Source organism: Anabas testudineus, chromosome 3 (genome assembly GCF_900324465.2).
Source record: "Anabas testudineus chromosome 3, fAnaTes1.2, whole genome shotgun sequence".
NCBI classification, from domain to species: Eukaryota; Metazoa; Chordata; class Actinopteri; order Anabantiformes; family Anabantidae; genus Anabas; species Anabas testudineus.
In genome coordinates this window covers 27239364-27265831 of record NC_046612.1, presented here as the reverse complement: position 1 = coordinate 27265831, position 26468 = coordinate 27239364, and the positions used below count along the sequence as shown (strand labels likewise).

The following is a 26468-nucleotide window of genomic DNA, read 5'->3' as shown; positions in this document are numbered from 1 at the left end:
TTGATTTTCCTGTACAGAACTGTGAAAAGAAAATCAGAACATGCTCTGAAATCCCCAAATAAACTTCTTGTAGTACTCAGCCTGCAACATTCGGTTTCAGCATGAGTCATGAGAGAAGCTTGTCTGCACTAGTGTGGAGCAGGATGGCGTTAAAGGATGGAGAGGAATCTGTGAACAGAAGCCTCACTCCCTTTCTTGCTGATTCCTCTCATCCTAGTACATGTACATCAGAGGGTGTTCTTGCTGTTATATTTTAGATTTTCTTAGCTTTTTTTGTGTTGTTGTTTGTTTTTTCTTTGTATGTGAGTGTCAACCCTTGCCCACATAACACTCACAACAAGATGGGGCCTGAAAATCATCTTGGTTCACCTTAGTGTGTCTCATTTATTAACTGTGTCAACACAGTCTGTGCTTAAATCCTGTGTACTCTCTTCTCTGCACAGAAGCCGAATCATTTTCTTTTTGTTCTTGAAAATGTGCCTACTTTTGGAAGCTCTCCATACTAACAAATTCTCTGTGGTAGTCTGGTGTAATTTCAGACAAATCAATTTCTAAATTACCCAAACTCCCACAAAAGCTTTGCTAAAAACCTTAACTCTACTGTCACACGTAATAATGGATATGTTGTACCCTTTCTGCATTCCTAGTGTTAAAGAAGGTCATTTTTGACATATGTCTATTTTGGATACTGTTGTACACGTATCATTTAGCCACTGAATACCTCTTTATTATTTCAATTTTATGTCTTACAATTTTATATTGTGTCTACATTTAATGTGTGTATGAATTGATTTTTCTGAATTGATTTTAAAATATTTGTAGAAACACCTGCCTACAGAGAAGTATGAATTTACTTTTGTTTTAAGATAATGCTGACCGTGTGTTTTAAAAAAACACAGACCACCTCATCCGGAGACGCTTGAGAGAGTTAACGTGTAGCGGCTGTGCAGGCCATGGAATCAATAACCAAATCAATCATCCCACCACTGAACTCTTGTTCTCTTCAGTTTGTTTTGCTCTCCTGTTTGTTTGTCTTAATTCATTTCTCCCCCGCATTGGTCATCCACTGTTATGTTTTCCCTATGTTTTACCAGGGGTCAGAGGTTTGGAGGACTGTGTCCTGAAGTCAGCCACCTTGTCAACCTCCCCAGCCTGCCCGCCCTTCATACCACTCAACTTTGAGGCCACGCCCATTGTACGGGTTGCCATAGAACCCAAACATCCAAGTATGTCTTCACAAGGGCACACAATTTTTAGCACTTTTCCACATTTTCATACATCCATAAAGGTTGGTAAGGTTTTAGGTATTTTTATTATTATTATAATCACTGTTCAGTGATGATTTGATGGTGGATGATGGTCTTTAAGATACAAAGGGTACGTTTCCATTTTATTTTAGCATTAGCTTATACAAAATAAACCTGATTTGATGTATGGACAAACAGGTAGAGCAGGCCAAGGTCCAGGTCCAGATGCAACAAAGCAGACCCAAATCCTGATGTTCTTTTCACCTTACCTCACAGTTTATGTTTTCTCGTGGTTCCCTTTGTACATCATATGTAGTTTGTGTATGTTTGTGACTTTGGTGATGATCACATCAAGTAATGTAATCACGTAACTTGCTGCCACTCTGGTTTCAATACAAAAAATAATTAATTATAAATATTTATGTATGTGTGTGATTGGGGTCAGTCAGGTTTAATGGTTTCCCACACTCTCCGCCACTGTACTGTGGGTGCATTGGAACTATTTTCCTGTACCCTGTAGATTTTATGGGGCCAGTAAACTGAAAATACAGGCAAAATCAATAAACTGACTTCTACTTTATTTGTTGGTGTGTTAGGTGAGATGCCAAAGCTGGTGCGAGGGATGCGTTTGTTGAATCAGGCAGATCCCTGTGCTGAGGTTCTTATCCAGGAAACGGGAGAGCACGTTCTGGTCACTGCTGGTGAGGTTCATCTCCAGCGCTGCCTGGCTGACCTCCGAGACCGGTGAGTATGTAATATCTGAAAATATCTCTCTGCCTGTCTGTTTTTACTTTTACACCGTGGACAACAAGAAGTAAAGCACTATAGTGCATCAGTATTAATAATTTTACTCTATATATGGTGTGTCATCTGTTTTCTATGTCAGATTGATGTGCCGTGTCTCTTTTTAGAGCTCCTGTGTAGTGACTTTGTCCATGTATTTGGTTATGTAGTGCGGGATGAATATGACACGTGCTATGTATCGAGTAACTCAGATTTGAAGGAGAGTTGATCTATTTCCAATTTCATCACCATCGTTATCTGGCTATCATTACATATCGACTGCTGCCTCTCAGTGTCTAGACGCTGCTGGCCCCCTCAGAGGAGCAGCACAAATGCACTGACAAGCAGACAGATTGGCAGAGAATTTTCACAGGGGAAGAGTGGGTTTTGTCATGGTGTGACTGCTGCTTTATCATATCACCATAAAAATTAAACTAAGATTAGGGTTTATGCTGTTTTCAAAACAACACTGGAACCACTTTTGAGAGCCTTTTGTTGGACTACAAACCATGTTTTTGTTGAATTGCAATTTAAGCAATATGCACTCTTTCTTTTTTAATTCTACTTATCTATTCCTGAGAATGACTGTTCTGTAGCAATTAATAATCCACATCACTTACACACCATTCAGCTGCAACATCCCCTTGGGGTTTTATTATCGGGGGGGACAGGGATTCAGCCTGGCAGCTCTGTCAGGTCTGTAGCTACACAGTATGTTGAGATGTTCTGACACTTGTATAACATTTTTACTGTGCTCTCTCCTGTCTCTTTCACAATTAAAACCACCAATAGGTGTACCTGTTCAGTGTAAATGTATGTATCATCCATAATATATCTTCATAGTTTTAACATGAAGATATATTAGTTGACATTACCAAGTATGTCGACATTAACTATGTGTCATGTAGCTTACTAGAATAGACTACTGCAGGAGTGCACTGAGAGTGCATGCAGTGTGCAACCATGTCGTAAATCATCAGTACACTTCATGTTATGCTAGAGCAGCTGCCTTAAAATGTATGATTGAAGTTAAAAATGCAAGAACAAACAGCACCAGGATACAAAATACAGCAGCTTTTCAGTCTTCATTACATTTACAAGATGCAGATCATCCACACTCGCGTGATGTTAGTTTGGCTTTGAAAAGGCCTTATGACACGAAAAATCACAGATGGTGAGACAACAAATGTCTACTCACTAACTAACTTTTTTCCCAGCCCCTTCTATAAACATTATCATTGTAACTCCAGAGTATAAATTAAAGGAGAATGCATTTGCCATTGTAATTCATTAATGTACTTCTCTTTCATGAAACGAGCGAGACTCTCACTTACTGATTGCCAGTATGTTGTATCATCATCTTTTGTAAATTCCATACAGTGTGTGATTGCATGGGGCAGACTGTAGGTAGGTGTCGGCATAGTGAAAACCATGTATTCATCTGTTTCCCAGTGGGGGAATAGAAATCAATCAATTCACAGGAATGTCAGAGCAGCCACTCTGCAGGCACTGCTGCTGAAGTGATAATAATACATTATATCAGATAGCTGTGTGTGCCTGTGTGTGTGTAAGGGTTGTGTAAATGGCTTAATACTGTTGCATGACTGAGAAACATGATACATGAAATTACCTCAAAAGTTCATGCTGTTTGCATGTTTGTTGTTGGTTTCACCTACAAGAATCCAGTTGTGCAGTGGAGTATGTAAGCATTTCAGTAATACGTGAAAGCATGCAAAAATGGGCCATGACTAAAACGTAAATGTACGTCCACCAAGGTCACCCATAAAATAAAATAAAAAAACATCCCAAAAGGACTAGTGCAAACAAAAATGTGAGCGATGTCAGCGGTAACAATGTTACAATGTCCCCAGACAGGTACAGTAACATTACAAAAAGAATGCAACAGTCCAAAGAAAAGTTTCAGGCTAACTGCCTTTAATTTAAAAACAGCGAAATGCTCGATTTTTAAAATTCAATCCAGGGTGCTGTGACTGTTACCAGATAATCTGATGTACAGAACTCTACGTTGCCACTTGGACCGTGATACAGCCATACAATCCTACAGCAGCTGTGAAAAGAAAGCATGAGGCAGATTCTGCAAAGAACATGATGATGACTTCTATTACCACAATAGAAATACAGTAGACAAAAGTAACAGCAGTGTATATAGTTCAGGGAACAGTTAATGCTAGAAAAAATTGTATGTGATTGATGTGAACGCAGATGCAGCACAAACAGCAGTGGAGCAAAATGTATATATTCACTGAGTAATGGAAACGTCACCAAATTGAAGCCTTATTCTGAGTTTGGCCTTTATTAGGATCAGTTTGACTTTTGTAGAGTTGTTATCAAGTGAAAAGCTGAGTTGACATGGGACAAGTAAATAATGGAGCATGGTGACAAGTAAAAAAAAAAACAGCCACCAAAAGATGACGTAAGACACAGATCTAGCTCGCAGTGATGATCACTAGGAGTAAAAAAAGAGAATTCCCTAAGTTAGAAGTGAGCAGTGTAATATACACAATTGCTCTATGTGAAGGATTTACTGTGGGATTTTCCCCCCATTTTGGAAAATATAGTTCAGGCCTTAACATTAAAAAGAAAGTATGTGAAAGCGACTGTATTTGTCCACTTCCTTATTTCTTTTAAACTGATGGCCTGACATTCTTCAGTATTTTCTGAAATAATTCATAGTTGGATCATTTATTGCAAGTCGTCCAGGTCCTGAAGCTGCAAAACTGCCCCAGTCCATCACTGAACCACTTCCATGTTTAACTGGGTTCTGGGTTCTTTTATGACCTCATGAATGAGTTGTTGTGCTCTTGGAGTAATTTTGGTAGGCTAGCCACTCCTGGGAAGGTTCACTATTGTTCCAAGTTGCTGGAGTCCCAGTGCTTTGGTTGTTCCAAACAAGGGCAACCCAAGTGTGGAAACACGAGGAGACAAACATAATGTCAAAAGAAGAATGCTTTAACACAAAATCACAACACAAGCTGGCAAAAATACTACAACAATATCTCAATAAACAAAAGGTCTCACTAGGAGGATAGGTACTACCAAACAACTAAGAAGAACAAAAAATCACTGCAAAGCAGGGGTAAAACTAATCATTCTAAATCTAACTAGGCATAAGGAAAAAAGAGAGAACAAAATCACTTTTAAGGTAGGATGCTATAAACGAGCAGGGGAGCTAAAAATTACTTAAGAACAGTGTAGGAAGCTAACCAACAAACTTTACAAACCGTGAAGAACAAAGCTGGTGATTGGGGAAAGGACGAATAGGAGAAAAGGTCAGACGAAGGCAAAGAAGACACACAAGCCAAAAAGTAGAGACAAACCAGAGCATAATACCTAGGTGATCAGCTAATGCTGCTGCAGAAAGTTTACGTTACGGCACCATTCAGCAGCTCAGCTGTGTCTTTCGCTACCACAGAATCTCTGCGGTCATACTGCTCTGTCTTTGGAACTCATAGTGTTTTTGAGCATGAAAATGTACAGGCACATTTTGGGGACTTCATAGATGTGGGGGTATAATAAAGGGCATAATATGGGCACTTCAACTTTTCATAAAATGTGGTCAATCACAGTTCTTTTGTGATTTTTTTGCCCTTCATAAATGAAATCATTACTTAAAATCTGTATTTTGTATTTGGGGTTGGAGATTGGAATTAAGCTTGATGGGCTACAGTATGTGACCAGCTAATCAGTCTGACTTAACATGATGTTGCGTAGTAGAGCACAGTGCAGCGGTGAGGGCTTCTGCTCCAGTCAAATTGAACACATACATCATGTTGCCAATGTTGAAATTCTTTATTCAGACTGAAGACACGATCCTCACAATTTGTAACACCAGGCCAAAATAAGGCATGAAGAAACAACCATGAAAACATTTTATGCTTTGTTATATTTTTCTGTTGCTATTACCTCTTGTACCTGTTTACATCTGGAAAAGTACAAATACTGCACTTAATTTTAACTTTAAGGTTTATCCAGCAACCTGAAGCATTGTCATTATTGTCATCAGTTTTTCTTTAGTATCCAGTGATAGTTTTCTGTATACGGTATGTGTTTATACATACTACCTGTGAAAATTGTAACTGCTACAGTATCACCTGAGAACATCAGGATGAATTGATCTGATAGAGATTTACCAGAATTTACCTGACTGTAGATCTAGTGTTGCGTAAAGTTACAGTAACTTGGTGACACCATGGTAACATTGCGCTTACTATCATCTAAAGCATGCTGAAGCAACAAAATATAAACAAGACTAACCCAATCAATTGAGATTAGCTTACGGGGCTAGTATGTGGTACCAGACTGTGATGACTGTGGTTCAGGTGGTAGGGTAATCATCCACGAACCCCGTTGTTGGTAGTTCCTGGTTCCCGCTGACCAAGTGTCAAGATGTCCCTGGACAAGACGCTAAGCCAGGGGTGGCCAACCCTGGTCCTCAAGAGCCTCAGCCCTGCTTGTTTTCCAACTATTTCTGCCCTACCCTCTGCTGATTACATGGATCAGGTGTGTTCAGCCAATCAGAAGCAGGAAATGCAGAGATAGTTGGAAAACAAGCAGGACTGAGGCTCTTGAGGACCAGGGTTGGCCACCCCTGCGCTAAGCCCTGAACCCTTGATGCCTTGAATGCAGCCACCTGTCCACAAGAATGTCCCCAAGTGAAAAGTATTAGTAAAGTTATTTTAAATCTCTGATACACAAAACCATTCCATAATAACTGAACAAATCTCATAAATTGTATACAGTAATGCAGCAACCTCAGTAGTCTGTCTTGTGTGGAAAATGGTGTATAGCATGTGGTATGTGATAACTATACTATTAGCCATTTAATAAAAGGAAAGTAAATTGACCGGAAACAATTTTGGGTTCTGTTACTGTTCTGTAATGTACAGATATTGGTTGCTATTTGAACTAAACATCCACTGTAAATGCAGGAAATGGACAGTGGAGACCGATTCAACCTGAACAGGTCTGAAGCGAACAGAGACATAGACAGATAAAGTAAGATAAGATAAGATATTCTTTATTGATCCCACATTGGGGAAATTCGATTGTTAGCAGGTCAGTGCAAAAAAACAACAGTAATGTGCAAAAAGAATGAAAGGGTGTTCAAAATGTGCAAAAAATACAAAAGTAATAAACATTTTACAAGAATCTACAATTATATACACTATTACAACTAAACATATATAATATCTTATACGTAATAATAAAATAAAATAAAGTAAAAAAGTAAAAGCAAATTACTTGTTTTCTAAAGGATCTATTTCTATTTAACTGTACTCTGGCCTGTCTCCCAGGTCCTTCGTTAGCATGCTTTCTCAGTGGGACATCGTTACTACAGTGATGAGTGCTGCCTTTTGACCAGACCTAGTGCCCAGCATTAATGTTACAGAGCTTTTTTTTTTTGTCTTCTCACTTCAGACTCCTTTTCCTCCTACCGTCAGACTGTTTTTAGAGCTGTGTGGAAAAACTCCTGGTGGTGACTTTTAGTCAGTAGTGACTTCCATCTAGCCACGTTACCATACAGGGGTGATTGCTGAACCATACACACATTCTCCTGGCCGGTTCTCCTGTTCCTTTTTGGTCAGCTCACTGATAATGGGGCATCTTACAGTAAATCAGAACTGGTTCACGCATATCATTTTAATCATACAATACCTACTTTTGCCCTGTAACTGGTGAAAATATCCAAGAAATGCACAGGGCTGTAAAAGCGGTCACGTGTGCCATGCCCTGCACCAAGTGCATGTTGACAAACCTTTTGTATTTTAGTCACATGAAGTGTGTAGTGAATTATATATCAATAGATATTTAAGTACTGCTATAAATAAAATGACTGATGTTAAGAGCTCCAGTGATTGAATTCCATTTTCAGGGTTATCTTTTTCCCTGGGTACTAAAAGTCTTCATGTATGACTTTTATTATTTGTTGCATACAGTCCCCTCTGAAGGTATTGAAACAGCAAGGGTTATTAGTTTGTTTTTGCTGTACACTAAAGACATTTGCATTCATGTACTAAATGCCAGTCTATGAAATTGTACAGTGGCTTCAGAGGATATTCAGACAGTGCACTTCTGAGTTCTGTTCCTAAAGTTAAACAGTTCTTTTTTCTGTCTGTTGCATGATTTAAGAGTAAGCTTCTCCCTGGCATGTCAGTATTAGTAAACTGGATGGGGAATCCATTGTTTTGCCTGTTGCACTGTATTTGTGGGTTTCCAGCTGAAGAAAGGAGGACGTGCTACTATGTTTAGAGCCAGGCCAGACTGCCTGGGACAGAGATGACAAATGAGGACAAGGCTTGGTCAGGCAGACTGGCTACTTAGCTCACGTGACGGTTGCCTAATTGGCTGCATGCATGGCTTGATGACTAGTTGGATCACGTGATCATTGACTTGTTGTTCAGTTTGTTGACTTTTTGTGGTAATGGCCCATTAACTTTTATTAACTAGGTGACTGACTCGCTAATAGCTTGCCTGACCGACTGGGATGGTTGGATGGCTCATTGACTGGGTAAGGGCCTAGTTGGCGCTTTAGCTGGCTGATGGCAGTCTAAGCTCTTTGAGACATCACTGGCAAGCAGCCTGACCTGCAGTATGTCATACTAAGAATGAGGTCAGCACCGTTTGGCCACTTAACCGAGCACTGGTCTGTGAGATCACAGCTTCGGCACTCTGAGGGAATTGTCTCTGTCTCTTACTTTACCTCTAATCAGAAGTGGAAAAGGTGCCAAGCATTCACAGTCTGTTATGTGCTCAGTAGTGCAATTGATTGATGGTTCCATCCAAGAATATACAACCTTGTGAGCTAAAAACTCAAGAGATAAGCTAAAACTAAGCATTATTTGGTGTGGCTCAGAGTTGTGGCAATTTATTTTAATCCCACAGAAGATCTACAGTACTTCCTAACTTTCACTGTCACTATGTACATGATAAACTGAATACTGCTTAGGCTTTCTGCAGTTCTCATGGTTAACATGCAGAAACAGATTTAAAGAAAATGAATACAGTATATATTGTTTCTGGACTTAAACAGCCATGTGAAGGGGTATTTCTGCCCCATTAGTAAATAACAAATAAGTATGTTTTTAACCTAGTGCACAAAACAGGAGTTATGTTTGTCTGGTGTTTCATATGGGTTAGATTGTTGAAAATGTTGGTTGTATTGCTTAGATTTTTCATAATATAATTTGTTGTGATACCTGTCTGTATATTAATTTGCCTATAGTGAAGGACATAGGGATGCTCTGTGCATCTCCATGGGGCCTAAGAGGAAGAGGATATATCAGTAGGAAGGACAGTGAGCAACTGGGATTATCTGTTTTCTGTTGCTGTGTCTAACTGGATTACATGGTCGTGCATCTGTGTGTGTCATCCTGTCTGTGTTAGTAAAGCTATCTCAGCCATGACTACAAATATAAGCACAGACATAATTTTAGAAGTGACCCAGTGACTCCTGGGTAAGCCAAGAAGCATCTGTGCAAAAAGCCTATAATGCAGACGTCCGGCAGTTAGACGGCATAATGAGTATGGAGGGTTCATCCCATGTTGGAAGGCCAACAAAGCTCTTTAGTTTGACACCAGAAACCAAGTCACACTGATGGTTGTGTAGTTCTTTGGGAGAAGTTAATATTAAAGTTGTTACTGGAAAAATACACCGTGATGTAGAAGATGAAGCTGGTGATGTGCTATATTTATATATTTTGTCAACAAACCCTATGAAACCAGAAGTAGTGATGTGATATGAGTTTGCCTCTCAGTACTTTCTGAATGCACTGTCCACACTACTGACTCACCTTTCTTCTTAAACACTAAAGCTTCCATGGTGTCAGGTTGTGTAAAGCCAGAGACCATTATACAACACGACAACATATAGTGTCGTGTGCCAAGTTGGTGCTTCTTCTGCTGACTGTGCTACTCTCGCTTACATATACATGACCACGTTGTAATTGTAAAATCTAATTTTATCAAACTTATTATCGCAAATGCAATCAATCATTTAGTGCTATTTACTACATGATTCCCTATGGTTGTATTGTTACATTTTATAATGTGTTAAAACGTACTTGGTACAAGTGCCTTGTAAACTGCCACTCTGTGACTGTGATGCTAATGGGAGTTTTTCCTTGTTGTTTTGTTGGGTTTTCTATATAATTCTACATACCACATACATGTTTTGTTAGGTCTTAAACCTTACACTGTAGAGTGCATTGAGATTACTTTTGTTATTATTTGCACTGTATAAATGAACCAATTTGACTTGAATTATTTTTCTATGGAGTGGAGAAAGAGCAACAGTTCCAACCCTAAAATACTAAATGTACTATAGAAAAAATTCCTACATTTGAGATCCTATTGTCAATTAAATGTTTGCCTTTATATGTTTTATTTTATTTTTTTGCTTTACAGTAACTTAGCAGCTGATGAAAAGGTGTGTGACTGTGTCAGATTTAAAACCCTCTTCTACAAACTATTAATGTTATATTAATATTTACAAGGTCTCTAGACCTCGCTACAGTAGGTGTTGCTCATAATATAGATGAAACATTTGGATTACTGTTTTACTCATAACAATGACAGTAATTGAGATAATCAATCATGATCATATTTTCCATTCAAGAATCATAAAGGTTGTGTTCAATCTATTAAAATGTGATGTAAAATGTTAACTGGATTTAACATTGAGCTTTACTTATATATGTCCTTTTATGAAATTAATGTAGGAAAAAATTCAAACTGGCATAAAGCAGAATGTGCAAAATGCTTCCTATCAGGAACAGAATTCAATTCAATTCAGTTCAGTTTCAGAAGAGCCTCTTGTCTTTTTAAAGGTTTGCAAAAATTGAGATCAGCGCATCCAAGCCGATCATTCCATTCAGAGAAACAGTGGTCCGTCCTCCAAAGGTGGATATGGTGAATGAAGACCTGGGCAAGCAGCAGAAAGTAGCGATTATTCACCAGGTGAGTCAACTTCCTAGCCACTGAGCTGTATTCCTCTTAAGGAGTCCCCAAGCCTAGTCCTAAAGAACCCCTACATACAAACACTAAGTAATTATCTTAGAGTGGAAAGTATTGTGTTATTGGATTCAGACATTTCAGTGTGCATCTATCTTTTGCTAGGTGAAAGAAGAGGCTTCTCAAAGTCGTTCTTCTGACACTCTCCATGTGGATTCAAGTGGACTGGTCACCCTCACCACCCCCAACAGATTAGCCACTGTTAGCATTCGGGCAATCCCTCTGCCACAGGGTAAGACTCTAAAAGGACTGAGTACACTTTATACAGTCTAGGCTGTATTTTGTGTTGGATAATTATTGCATGGATGATTTTCTTTCAGCTGGTAACAAATTATTTAACTGATACAATGAGTAGCTTCTTGTTTCTTAAACAACAATGTAGAAAGACACAACCTGTGCTGAAGGGTCAAATTATTGGCATGCATCAAGCAATGAAAACATCTAGGGAGATTTCTGAAACTACCGACTATCTGAATATACTGAATGACCAGGTTATTCCATCAATGAATTTTTTTTCCTTGATGCCCTGATGACACTGGCATATTCCAAGACGACAATGCCAAGATTCATTGGGCTCAAATTGTGAAAGAGTGGTTCAGGGAGCGTGACACATAGTATTCAAACATGGATTGGCCTCCACAGAGTCCAGACCTTATCCCCATTGAGCATCTTTGGGATTTGCTGGAAAAGACTTTGCTCAGACGTCCAACTCTCCCATCATCAATATATCTTACAAATAAATGAATGCAACTCTGGACAGGAATAAATATTGCCATTTTTAAATGATGCCATGGTGAATGTGTGCTGTAATCAATGCTAAAGGTGGCCCAACAAAATATTAGAGTGTCTAGAGTATTAGAGGTTTTTTTTCTGAAGCCATGTCAGTTAATGTTGTTTTTTCTTGGCAGAGGTGACTCTTCTGTTGGAGAGTAGTTCAGAGCTAATTCGAAGTCTGGAACAGGTAAACTTGTCCCTGAGGGAAGGGAAGGGTCTGGACATCAGCATCAGGACCCTGGAGGCCATTGCTGAGCTTAAAGCACAGCTAGAGAGCCTGCTACAGGGGAGAAAGTGGAGGAATGCTGTGGAGCGTATCTGGGCCTTTGGTCCTCGCAGGTGCGATAACAACCTTAGCAGAAATAGGTGGCATTGAACATAAATACTGTATAATGAGTTATTAGCCCGGTTTTACAGTGGACCAAACAATTACTCTCATGGGAAACACAGAAGTGAAATGACCAACTTTTGAAAACATACACATAATATATAACATACTCACAAAAATAATAATTTTGAAATCAAAGAAACTATTAAAAATGGCATTGTGATTAATCACATCTGACCCTAAACAAGTAAATGATAAGTAGCATGGTGCTAGTGTAATGATTAATTGTTATGTACTTTACGTACAGTAGCATTGAACCACAGAATAATTCACTGTAATGCATCAGCAGGTGCCTGATTTCAGTGAAAGGGCTCTTGACACCCACTGTAGGATCAGCAGCAGACTGCAGACAGACGCTGTTGAGCATTTAGTACTTATATTGAAGAGCTAAATAAAAAATCAGAACTTGACTTTCAAGTGAACACAAACGTGTCTTCAAAAGCTCTCTGTCAGCTTGAAGTCTCAATAAGAAACTGTTTACTAGAAAAGCTTTAGAAAGTATTTATAACCTAAGCTTAGGTGTAGTCTAGCGTTCCACAAGTGGATGAACACACCTGAACACATCTGTAGAGTGTTTTTCACCATGTTACTGATGTTGTTTTCAGGTATGGACCCAACATTCTGCTGAACAGCGTAGAGGGCTACCAGCGTCCATCTGTGTGGCAGTGTCTGGGCAGGGGGGGCCAGGCTGGAGCTCAGGCTGCAGTTTTAAGAGATTTTGACAACAGCGTTGTCAGTGGCTTTCAGCTCGCCACTCTGTCAGGACCCATGTGTGAGGAGCCTTTAATGGGTGTTTGTTTCTCTGTGGAGGGTTGGGACATCCAGTCCTCAGCCTTGTCACAAAATCAGGACACAATGGAGCAGGACTCTACATCCCATGATACCTTATCAGAAAGCAAAGCGGATGGAAGTGGCAAGGCATGCGAACAAGTGGAGAGCACAGCAGCAGAGCCGAGTCAGGCCAGACGCAGGCCAGAGACTGCCTCTGCAGACTGCTACGGGCCAGTCTCTGGCCAGCTGATCGCAGCCATGAAGGAGGCCTGTCGTCAAGCCTTCCAGGCCCAGCCTCAAAGACTAATGGCGGCCATGTATACCTGTGAGATCATGGCCACTGCAGAGGTGCTGGGTAAGAAAGCAATAAGACAAACATCTGCCACACACTCGTTCTCTCAAAATTAGCACATTGATCTGTGATCATCACCAGCACACAGTCCCACACGCACCACATGGCTTTTCAGGAGAAAGATTTAACTTAATTTCAGTAATAAACAGAACCTGCAGAGCTCAGTAATGATTAATGCTCCACAACACTCCTTAAACTGTTTTCCTCTGAAAGTCATTTTGATTGGAAACAATCTTTCCACACCTGTTAGTAGCCACAGCAGCACTTTACACAAATAATAGCTTTGTCATCTGAGTCAGAACAAGTTGCCAGGTTTAGTGACCTGAGGGTTTTTCAGTTAAAGGGAGTTTTCCCTCTCAAAGGTCTTGGCCTTAATATGTCACCTGCCTTGAAATAATTAATTTGTGATTTGGTATTATATAAAGAAAATTGAATTGAAAATTTAAATAATTACAATAATACATATTCTAGATTCATTACATGGACAGTGGAATATTTTAAGCCACCTTGGTCCTTGCTCCTTTAGGAGCCCTAACAAAATGCAAAATGTTTCCCTCACATGTTGGTCAGACTAAACTTGTGGTGTTTAGGTATTGATGTCATTGAAAATGGGGAGTTCTTAGAGGAAAAAATGTTCTTAGAGGGAATCTGAACACTGCACAGTGGGTGTGTCCTTACCCCGTGTCTCATCCTTAATCAGGCCGAGTTTATGGCGTACTAGGAAAGCGAGAGGGCCGTGTCCTCCATGAAGAGATGAAGGAAGGGACAGACATGTTCATCATAAAGGCCGTTCTGCCCGTGGCTGAGAGTTTTGGATTTGCAGACGAGATCCGCAAGAGGACCAGCGGCTTAGCGAGTCCACAGCTGGTTTTCAGCCACTGGGAGGTGAGTGTTATTACTGAAGTATAGTACACGACTGTCATAAATTCTGGGTCCTGTCTGACACATGTAGACACATGGTATTTGGCATGCGATTTGTATCTGGGTATGTACGGCAGTGTTTGTCATTTCAACTCGTAGTCCGTAAAAACAAACCTGCTTAGAATCCACGTCCAGACTTTACTTTCCACGTTGTTTTATTAGAGTAAATTATAGAGGACTAAATAAGATATCCAGATGCAGACAGCATGTTACCAGATGGAACAATCAATTTCCTGGGGAGAATTTTTAGAACAACTCCAATACTTCTTGCTGCATCAGCATTCCTCCTCTTCAGGAGCTTCATATTCTCAGTGTCTGGTTTGTTGTTGTCCTACATACAGTAGATATATTTGCCCACTTTCTTACAAGAAATGTTTGAAACAGGACACTGACAGATGTATCATAAAAGGATAAAATAGGAACTGTTAACTGAGCACAACTAACCACATGTGCTGTGCTGGTTTTCTCATTTGAGAGCTGTATTCAGTTTGTAGATGTTTATATTTTAGCAATCCTGTACTGCATTGGAAGCATCCCTTGTCAGTTATAAGTAGTTATCTACAATTTGGAAGCCAATGTAGTGATGTTTATTCCTGCAGGACAGTAGATAATGATATCTGTGTAGTGTAAGTCACACTGACTGTAATCAATATCCATTTCATGTTTGTGTAGTAAGATTTGACTGAGGTATGACTCAGTTTTACCCCACACACAATCTCCCTCACATCTCTCATTCCATGTCTCCCCTCGAACTCTCCTGTGTCTCCTTAGAGACACTTCTGTCTGTCTCTTTTGGTGTAGTTCTGCTATAGACAGCCATGTCTATAGCAGTCTACATGCTGATCTTTCATGGTTAAAGTCCACTTTATAACCGCTGCATAACCGAAGTTACCAAGGAGCACAGTAACTACTTTATTTCCCACTTCTCTGCAACAAATCTTTGTTTTTGTTGATCGTGGGGATACTGGTTTGCCAGTATTTATACTACAATGACTGAAACTTCTCAAGCCAGCTGGCTACACTAGTGATTATTAAGGTTGGTTCCTATAAAGGGATTGTATATTTATGAAATCACTTATTTTGAGTGTTATATTTTTAATGAATTTGTTTTACTTTCTACAGATCATTTTTAACTTTCACATGAAAGGTTTCTTTTTTTGTCACATTAGATTGACATTTGTTGGCACTGTGTGTTTAATTTTAATTTAAGTCTGTAAGGCAGTTAACAATGCAAAAACCAATACTTTCTGAAGTTGTTGCACATGTACACACTTGTGAACACCAACACACACACACACACACACACACACACACACAGTTGCAGTGTGACTGAGCTCATTATGTGGGGCTGTAGGTCAATGAGGCTGTCTGGGTAATGAGACGCTTTTCTCAAGGGAGTTGGAAATCAAAGCTACAATAGATGACATGTGCATTAGACCGTTATATCTCCTGCTTGGCTGGCTCAAGTCGCAGTACACACACGTGCAGACACACTGTCCTGTAGGCCATATGGACATTGTCAGCTGGGGTGATGGGTCAAGTTGTCTGTTAGGAAAGACACATGACTCCCCACTGTTGTCCCCAGTGTTCATTTTAAATCCTGGTTGTGCTACTGTGAACTAGTTGGTTTTAAAATGCATCTTTGTGGACAGCACTATATAAAAGTGTAAATAACCACCAAAATGGATTGAGAGCTGATCACTCAAAGGTGGTCTTGGATGTATTTGATCAGATCTATCTTTTTAGTGTAACCACTTTCCTTTGCATCCTGATGTGTTTTCATCAAGGACTTCACAGTAAAATACATCCTCAACGCAGGTAATGTGTATGAGACCACAGACCACTGTGTTGCACCACCATGTTTCTACAATAGCACAAAGTGAACACTGGCCCAAAAGGGGACTTAAATCTCAGTAAATCTCAGTTCCATTGGTGATGCAACAACAATGCAACAGGAAAGAAAGACACACCTGAGAGCTAATCTCATCATTTCAGAAATTGCTAACTGGGGTGGTCATGGACAGGGTTATGGAACCTGACGGCCACCTTGGAGTCTCTTACACTTACACACAGGAAATTAACAAATAAACATAATACCATCAATACCCTAAATATTTAGTGCACATGTATCCTAACATTCTGAGTTAATGTCATAGTCACTAAACTATATGCTTGAATGAGACTTTTTCAAGCCACATTCATCTTGTTTGAGGATTTTCTATACATTTAATATGTTCTTTCATTAGTCTAATATATCTCAAACGTGACCACAAATGGTAAATGGTCTGCACTTCGCTAGCACTTTTCTACATCTCATTTGCACCAATGGCAGAGCTGACATGCAGCTAAACTGACTCCCTGAGGGCGACTTGGGGTTCAGTATCGTGATTAAGGACACTTTATATGTGTCAAGAGGAGCTGGGCATCGAACCACCGATCCCACGACTGTTAGATAACCGCTCCACCTTCTGATACGCAGCCACACAACATTACAGTAGTAATAAGTAGTAGTATAATCTAAACACATATCGTAGAGGGTACTGTATGTTGTATGCATTACACAATATACCAGTATAACAATGCATTGATAAAAACAGTGCTTTATTATAACTAGGGCCTTTTTCCAGAGGTTTTGATTTAACTAGACCAATAGTACTCATTAATGAATAAGTACTACCTGGTATCAAACACTGTTACTGTTCAACACCATCATTGTTTGCTCTGTAAATTCTCCCACTGCCCTCTCTCACTAAAGTCTTCCAGATTAAGTTATAGCTTGATGGACAATAGTCCGTCAGCTGCACGTCCATGACCACTCCTCAGTCCCAAGTCTCCTCCAGGGTTGAGTGCTTGGGCCTCCCTTGTTCATCCTCTACATGCTCCCCCTTGGTAACATCATCCACTGTTCCCTGCTTCTGACACATCTCAACTCTGCAATCCTTCGTCACTGAATCTGACTCACTGCAATAAAATCATGGAGCACGTCAGCTTCCTCTATTAAAAGTGTGACCAGTCTGATATGATAATCACTGGTGCCGAATCCCTCCCCAAAACCACACACACACAAGTTCCTCTTCACCATTGACATCTCCCTCCTCACACATCTGCAGCCTTGGAGTCATTTTTAACAGCAACCTATCATTCGAACACCACGTAAATCTCATTATCAAAAGAGCATTTTCCACTTGAAAAACTTGCCTCAGCTCGTTCCTTTCATTTTCTGTTATTTCAGTACATCAAGACTTGTTTGCTGCAATACCATTCATTATGGTACATCATCCAAAGTCCTTAATAGACTAGGGTCCTGTCCACACGTGTCATTCAGAGATATCTTACCAGTGCATTTCTAGTGTGGTGTGATGGGGACACAGACTCGATTCCATGCAAAGGTACATTCTGAAGTTTTTATTCTAAATCGAGGAGGCTTCATCAGTCAGTCTAACTTTTTCTCCTGCACCACAAAGAGGCTGACTTTTGTGGTTTTGACAGCTGTTTTGATGGAACACCAAAGTTTGGCATACATATTTCCCATCAGGAGGAATTCTAGTAATCGTGCTGATCTCTCCTCTAGTGGCATTATCAGGTCAATTTCAAAATTGGTTTAAACACTTTGGTTTATGACCAAATAAATGTCAAATGTTCCCTCTGGCCTCTCATAAAGCTGTAGGTCAATGTGTGTGTCTGTGCTTAGCATGCAATCGACATCCTCTGCCTGCATTTAGCTGTTTTCTAACTGGCTACAGGACACAGTAGTTGACTTTCTTGTACAGTTTGTTTGCTCAGTACAGATTGGGTCCTATAGGTGCTCTACAGGCAGCTGTTAGATCTGATACTGTTCAGGGTCACTGGCAGACTGTCCAGTTTTGTAAGGGACCAAGAACCATTTTGAGACTAATTACCTTAATAACATACCCAACTGTGGTTATGCTGTATCTGTTGCTGAACGTGTCCATTTCAACAAGGCTACAGGGCTGTTCACACATACGGACTCAAAAGCATGGAGAACGATAGGCTGCTGTTTACTGAATGAAACCTGGTAAATTGATTGTCTGTATGTGTGAACTCTTTAGTTTAAATGAACACATTCAGTAACAGAAGGCGCATCGCCACAGTTAAACATGTTAACTAGTTCTTTCGTCTGTCCTCCTTCTTGTGCGGTATACACAGTTTAATCAATGAACAGGATCAGATCCAGACATTAGTCTTAACCGATTATGTCTGTAAAACTACAAACAGCTGCCGGCAGAGCACCTATAGGCCTCTTTGTATGAGCAACTTTGCACACACTCCGCAAGACAACCCCACCCTCCACCTCTGTCAGGTTCTTAGCCATTGTCTTTTCCTCATTAAAAGTTGTCTGTCACATTTTGTTTAAGTGCAGTCGCTTCTTCACAAAGAGAAGTTTATCCTGCTGCCCCCCACGCTCCCACTCACCCACTCAGTCCCCATGCCTCTTCAGCTTCAGGACTCGCATGCTCCTTAGCGCTGATGTCAGCATTCCTCTTGACAGCGATTTGATATGGCCAGGATATTGGATTACCATATGAATGATGGCAGAGGCGGAGTGAACAGAACCTGAGCGTTGTATTGTTGTGTAACTGTTGGGCTAGTGGCTCCTGTGGGGACGTTTACATTCGATTTCCATCAGAATGGAGCTTTTGTTCAGCAGCAGACCAGAGGATTGTGTGAATAAGTCTTGTATTGATCAGCCAAATCATCTGTCTTATACTACGCTACACTACTGTGCTACTGTGTGTGTACTACTGTGTATTACTGCGTGTTGTAGCACTTGATTTTAGCTTACAACACGTATATCTGTATATAGCTGAAAAGTAACAAGAAAAAGCAGGAAATTCATTTATAAGTTTGTGGAGACAGTTTAATTGAATTTATTTTATTTTAGCAAAAAAAAAACTGTAAATCTCTCTCTATATATAAATATAGATATAGATATATAGATATATATGACATCTGTGAAGTGGGACACATTTTTAATCCTAATTTCATACAGCACTCAGTGCAGTGAGTCATTAAGGTAAATGACTATGAATTCCCAAAAATCGTGCTTAAGTGACACTACCCTTAAAATTGTGTTCTGCTAACACATAAAAAAGAAAACAGATGTAGATCTGTTGTTGTGGTGTTTTGACGTTGGCTGTTCCTCAGAAGCAACATATTTATTAGTCGAACCTGAGTCACACAGAGGCTGGGGCGCATGGTGGGTGTACAGAGCATGTCACACCACAGACCAACTGAGTTCAGTGGTTAAGGTTAAGCAACAAAACCACATTAAAAAAGATCATGGTTTAGTTTAGAGGAAAATGAACATGTTCTGTGTAAATTGATTTTTTTATTCATCTTTTTGCAATAAACCTAGCCAACATCTTTTTTTAACATTAGCTAAGCCCTGTGATAGTCTAAACACAGCTATAAAAAGTTTCTCTAACACTATTTTAAGACAAACTGGATCTACTCCAAGATCAGATATTGAGAGAAAATAAAAATGTTAACATTTTACATATTCAGTATTAATGTAATTCTCACGTGACATTAACAACATATCCTCATTATGTAACAGAAACCATAGTCCAGGGGTAATTCTGTAGTGTTCTGTAGTTTAACTGTACTCATGGTATCAATGTTGTGGACACAAGTCACCATGGTCACTCTGACTAGTCTGCAGCTACACAGCAAGACTTGATGCACTGTGTGCTCTGTTGTTACATACACTACTTACTCTTACACACCAACATTAATTCAGTCAGCCACACAGTCAAGCACTTGACTGTTGCGGGACAGTGCCTCCCCCCCCGTCCCCCGGCAACAGAATCCTATTGTTCTCCAGCATATGCTGCTCATGTGTGGTGTGTGTGTTTTGTCCTGCAGTCCACCCGCCGTTGTAGATCGCACGGTACCATCTGTCTTTGTGTAACTAGAGCCAGGTGCAGGACTCTGCTGGCTGTGCCACTGCTGTAATTGTTCTTCATGTGTTAAGGAGTGTGTTTGTGTGTGTGTGTGTGTGTGTGTGTGTGTGTGTGTGTGTGTGTGTTTGACTTCCCCCATGCACACACTAACTGACATATCTGAACTCTGTGTGTCCATACAGCCATTTGTTCAGTTGATCCACTTTGGATACAGATGAAGTCTGGTCTTGAAGTCTGTTAATAAATGGTCTGTTAATAGTCTGTTAATAAAATAGCTGCTAATTGTGTTTGAATCAGTCATTATTGATGTTCCCAATCAGACAAAACAGCCAACATCAGCTGCACCAATATCAGCCTGCTGCTTCTCTCTGTTTTACATTGTTGTAAATGCACCCAGAAACTATTTTTGATAGCATAAATGTTAAGTTTAGTCCAGATTCTGATACAGATGTGTTGTTACAGACTACAGACTATGGAACAAAAACAGGTCGAGCTGATTTTAACCACTTTATGTAGTCACAGGAGGTTATTCCATAAATGGTACATCAGCATGTTATTAATTTGTATTGATCCTTCGAAGAATCCAATCCTGCATAAAGTAACTACTTGCCACCTCTGAAACCTCACTTGTTTTAAAAAAAAAAAATCATCATAAATCTTGCTTGCTACTTTTTCCACAGTAATAAGTACTAGCAATGTTAGTGTGTGACTTGCTGAATTGGGAATCATGTTGCCTGCAGTGAGGAAAAGGTCCAACAATTGTTCAATCACTGCTCAAACAGTAGCTGTACTAGCAGCTCTGTCAGGCTGTACGGTCAGGCACAGCATAGATGGATTAGAACATAACGGGCCGCTGGGCACAGATGTGTAAATGCCCAGCACACTGAAAGAAATAGACCACGCAACCATGTGTTTGTATGCTCATTGTATGTCCCCCTTGGTGACATCTTGTATCCTGTTGTCCTCGTTTTGCATGGTTTCGTGTCCTTGTGGTAATTTTGTATCACTTTTTTCTGGGTGATTTGCATCATTGGACTCTCTCTGATGACACTTGACATCTCTTTGTGGATATTTATATCTTTGTGGTCATTTTGTGTTCCTCTGTGATTGGTGAGTGTCTTGTTTTGGTTGTCCTGCACCAGGTCAGTCACCCACCGGATAAAAAAAGATTAATTAATGGGGGACAACAGTGAAAATGAAGACACAACTTTCCTTTAAATTACATCATCAAAATAAACTAAACTATCTTTCACTATCGTCACCTTGCATTATATGTGTAATTGGAGCTAGTTGTGCAAGAGCTTTGCACATCTAAAGGGGCCAATATTCTCAGGTAAATCATGCTGACCAACCACAATTGCACTAAGGAGATCAATAAAGTATGTTGTTATTATTATTATTATTATTATTATTATTATTATTATTATTATTATTATTATTATTATTATTATTATTATTATTATTATTATACCTTTTCATCACATTTCTGTCCATGTCCCCATCTCTATGTTCCAGGTGATTAGCAGTGATCCATACTGGGTTCCTACCACCGAAGAAGAATACCTCCACTTCGGCGAGAAAGCCGACTCCGCCAACCAGGCGCTCAAATACATGAATGCTGTCCGCCGCCGCAAAGGCCTCTACGTGGAGGAGAAGATTGTAGAGCATGCGGAGAAGCAGAGAACGCTCAGCAAGAACAAATAGAGACAAGAACGCACAACAGATACCTCCAACACCCATCCATCCAGGACTGCAGAGACACATGAATTCCCCTTTTTCTCTCTTTACCACAGGATCACTGGTACTGTAGCTACAAAGTGCCTGTCTGTCTCTTTACAGACAGGCACTTCTGACTTAAATAAATGCAGCAATATTTGAGATTCTTAAGTGACATTATTGACTTATAAATGAGACCGATTGAGAGACTGACTTATATGTTTTAATCAGCTTTATTTATTAGGATTAAAAGGCAAATGCATGTTTAATGCCAATTCAATGGTGAATGATAAAGACATGAATGTATTGGAATTCAGATACAGCCATTATTTTTCATTGCTTTACAGACTCCAAAAGTATTGGAACCGTGAGGCCAGCTCCTTTTTTTCTGTAGACTGAAAACATTTAGGTTTGAGATAAAAGATCAACACTTCAGCTTTTACTTTGAGGTGTTTACATCTGGATCCAATACAAATCTTAGAAGACAGCACCTTTTGATTGAACCACTTGAGCAAATGTATTGGAACATGTGACTGATAGATGTGTTTTGCTGTCCTATTACACTGATGAGTCAAACAATAAATAGCACTGAATGTCTATTCTCAGTTTCAGATTCGGGTTTTGCCCGTTCAGACTGCATTTATAGTTAAGATGTGTAATCAACATGAAAACCAGAGAGCTGTCTACTGGTGAAAAACAAGCTATTGTGAAGCTGAGAGAAGATGGAAAATCAATCAGAGCCATCGAGTAATTATTAGACAAAGACGAGATCCGCTCATGAACTCAGATATATAAGCTCATCTGTGAAACACAGTGGAGGTAATGTCATGGCTTGGGTGATGTCAGTGGGTCAGCAAAGGATTTAATATTATTCACTTTAATCTTTGATGTCAAACTCAAATGTTTTCAGTCTACAGAAGAAATAAAGGAGCTGGCCTCATCATTCCAATACAAACAAAATATCAGAGTGAAGTTGGAAGAAATTGTGATGTGACAGAAATAAAGTAATTTTATAAAAAACTGTGTTTTAACTCCAGTGTTACTTTAATTACTCAACAACTCTATATGTGGAACTCTTCCATCCCCCCAACCTTCTTCATTCTGCCACCAGCCAGATACCTGCAGAACCTTTCAGGTTCAAACAAGGTCCAGTATGCATGCATGTCTTTGGAGAAAGCCGGAGAACTTGGAGCGAACCCACAAAGACACAGAGAGGCACCTGGACGACTCATGAATTTGAACCTGGGTCCTCTTTACTGTGAGGTGACACCACTGTGCCACAGTCCATATTATGGACTGAGACTGTATTAACAGGATGTGTGCTGACACACCCAGGGAGGGAAATGGTTTTCATAACTACTGTGCGCTTCAACATCACAATCTAATGTGTTGATGTGTCACACTCTCACAAAGGCTGCAAGTAGCCTTATCCTGTCATCAGGCCGGGACTGCCAATTGATAGCCCCAGCCCCATGTGTCCCCTGACTGCTAATAGCTGACGAGTTCCTCCTGTGAGACCTCTGCTAATGCAACAGACAGGATGGGTTTGTCTTGCATCACAGAGTCAGTTACAGTCATGCATAATTAAAGAGTTTTTTCCCCCCAGTAAAATATGGCAGTTTTGCTTTAGTCAAGTGGCTCAAATTTAATTCAGAGCAGCCCACACCCCCATGCCTTTCACCTCCTGCTTTTTTGTACTCTGTGAAGCAGCAGGCCCTGAAGGCCCTCCCCATGAACGTACTGGTTACCATTAAACTCATGTATTGTGTTGTCAGTATTGATTTTTTTCGGCATCATTTTTAACCAAGTCGTTGTTCCTTGCTAACATGGTGGAGATGTTTTAGTCAGCGTTAAAGAGGTACTTAGTCACTTAAAGCTGGGATAGAAGACGTGACAGTTCTGAAACTCAGCTCATTGGGTGAAACATCTTTTTTGCTGCACACAGCGACTGCTGTACATGGAGTTGCATTGTATAATGCGCAGCAGTCGATGCACCATAATGCAATGGGATATTAATAGAGATGGGTGAGGCCACCACCCTTGTATATCTATCCTGTGAACATAAGAACAGGATAGCTCTCTGTCTCCCTTGGCCTTGGAGCTTTATATTTCCAGGGGTCCTGGAACTGGGCCTGATAGGCCCGTTTGGTAATCTGTCCTTAATTACATACAGTATGTGTCAGATTTGATTATGGCTGAACATTGTAAGCTTTTAAAATCCTCCAGGGGGACACAAGACAAGATATAGAAGTGCAAGCTCTAGAAACACTGAATTCACTGTCCATGTCCTCCAAACCTCCATACCTGTGCAATAATGACTTGTAAATAAAAAGTATAATATGAAGCTCATTAAGTAAAAGGAGGTTTGTGTCTCTCCCATCTGTCCTCTCAGTCGGGACAGTGGGAGTTTGTGAGGCTGCTATTGATCGGTGCACACGCTCTCTCTTCATTTCCTGTGCTCTCTTGTCTGTTTCTTTCCTCTCTTGCCCTAATGCACCTACCCCCAGAGTAAAGAAAGCAAAGATCAAGATCAGTATCAACATGTGCATGAATGTGTAACATGAGAGCACAAGTGACACACACACAAGTGTGTTGCTGATTCATAAAGGCCTTGTGTGTCACAGTTTAGTGCAGGTGTTTTTGGGTAAGTGTTGCACTGGAGGGTGGGGCTAAGGGCCAGGTAGAGGTCAAACAGAGGAAAATGCCCCTAGGTAGGGGTATTATTTATATGTGTGTTTGCATGAGTGTGGTTTCCAAGGTGGCTCCTACATCGCACACACACACAGGCGGCAGGAGATTCAGTCAAGATGTTTTATCTTTTACTGATCATTGATTACTGTTCCTTTAACCGAACGATCAGTTAAATGTACATTCACATTTTGAGGTACACCATGCCAGTCTCACATTTGTTAAGAACAGAATGGCAGTGAGGATTTGCTTAGCCTAGCTTATCATAAAGACTTGAGGCAGGAGGATCACCTAGCCTCGCTGTGTTTACAGCCAACACTTCAGCTCTGTATTTAATACACAATTAATAATAGAGCCTATTGATTTGTGGAATAATTTACTCTTTGTAAAAGTAAACTGTCTCACTCCAGTGTAAAAAAATGAGAAGATGGCTAAATCCAGCTGCTTTTAGTTGCTCCAGTGTGACGGTTGGTTGCGATGCTGTCATGATTTACTGGGAACCTTCAATACAACGCAGCAACTGTTTATGTTAAGTGCCAGTCCTCATGTCTGTTGTGGTAAAAGGCCTCCAGTATATCATGATATAGATTCTAGATAATGATGAAGCCTTAATGTGTGGTTGGCTCTCTGACAGCATCCTCTTCTATACTGTGAGGGACTAAAGAGCAAGATGGCAAGAAAAAAAAGGTTTATTAAAGTTTAGCCACACTTTACACAAAGCAGGAGACAGTGTTGTTTGTGGGTAAGTCACTTTACAATTGTTGTTAACATGTTCAAGTCAGATTTGCTGGTCTTGTCACTGCACCACCTTTTTAGGACTGTCTCAAATCTGACTTATAAACAGATAAAACCATCATCAACATTTAACAATCATTTCCCTTTATTGAGGTTATTGAGAGTTTTTTTTTGCAGTATCAGCCAGACAACAGTAAAACATGTCCCGACTTTACCCCTGCAGCTGTAAGGTATATAGAAATGTTTGGAAAACCCATTGGAGCAGGTTATTGTGTTGAGCTCACAGTAGCAGGCTGCTCTCATGTCTTCAGAAGGGTGAGATAAGGTGAGGCCCGACTGGAGGCTGCCACTCTCAAATTAATTGCTTTTGTTTCCTGTGAGCTGAGCTAGCCTACCTCTACCATTACCTCATTCTCCCCCACCCCCCTCTGCAGCACAAACCATACTGACTGTTATAGAGCTGAGTCTGCCAGACCCTCAGTCCCTCTATAGCTGCTTCCAAACATTCACCGTATCTCTTATAACCTGACTTTGGGGAGCTGCATGTGAAACACAAATATCCGGGACTAATTCTCCTGATAGTGTCTGGAGTTCATATGTGAACATGCTTGATCGTAGTAAGGTGAGCACTGGTTACGTACAGGAGGCTGCCACTCACAGTCACTTAAATCAGATTAAAAACAAAAAGCAGGTTATTACATCAATCAAGCCATTATCTTAACTGCTTGTCCTCTTAAGGGTCACAGGAGTCCATCTGGATTCAATCCCAGCTTCCCCAGTCACTAGGCATGGGGTGGGTACAACCTGCACAGGTCACCAGTCTACAGGTCAGTTCTGTGATGGTCAAAAACCCTGCACATACCTATCCTGCATTACTTCCTTCTCTGTCCACTCCCATTTTACAACAGGATCCTCATAAGGATGCATCTCACTAGCTTCGATGCCAATCACAGATTCATCCAGTAGGAAAGAGTTTAAATCTGAGGAACCGGTGTGAGGACACTAGTACAGGTGTAAAAGTGTGTTCTGATGCTTACATGCTTAATACAGACACATGAATATACAGGTCTGAGAAGACTGTGTTTGTGTGTGAAGCTGTGGAGTAACAGAGGCTGTTTCTCTCCTCATGTTCTCCATAA

At 40.3% G+C, this 26468-nt stretch overlaps 1 protein-coding gene across 1 annotated transcript in view; it reads left to right on the top strand.

The window, feature by feature from the left end:
• Positions 1-22899, top strand: part of efl1 (elongation factor like GTPase 1) — a 67134-nt gene extending 44235 nt beyond the window's left edge. The window contains exons 16-23 of the mRNA XM_026378592.1: positions 1095-1226; positions 1844-1991; positions 10877-11006; positions 11166-11292; positions 11969-12173; positions 12828-13348; positions 14046-14230; positions 21706-22899. Coding sequence (XP_026234377.1) covers positions 1095-1226; positions 1844-1991; positions 10877-11006; positions 11166-11292; positions 11969-12173; positions 12828-13348; positions 14046-14230; positions 21706-21894 — 1637 coding nt within the window. The 3' untranslated portion in view covers positions 21895-22899. The remainder of the gene's footprint in view (positions 1-1094; positions 1227-1843; positions 1992-10876; positions 11007-11165; positions 11293-11968; positions 12174-12827; positions 13349-14045; positions 14231-21705) is intronic.
• Positions 22900-26468: the final 3569 nt, after the last annotated feature.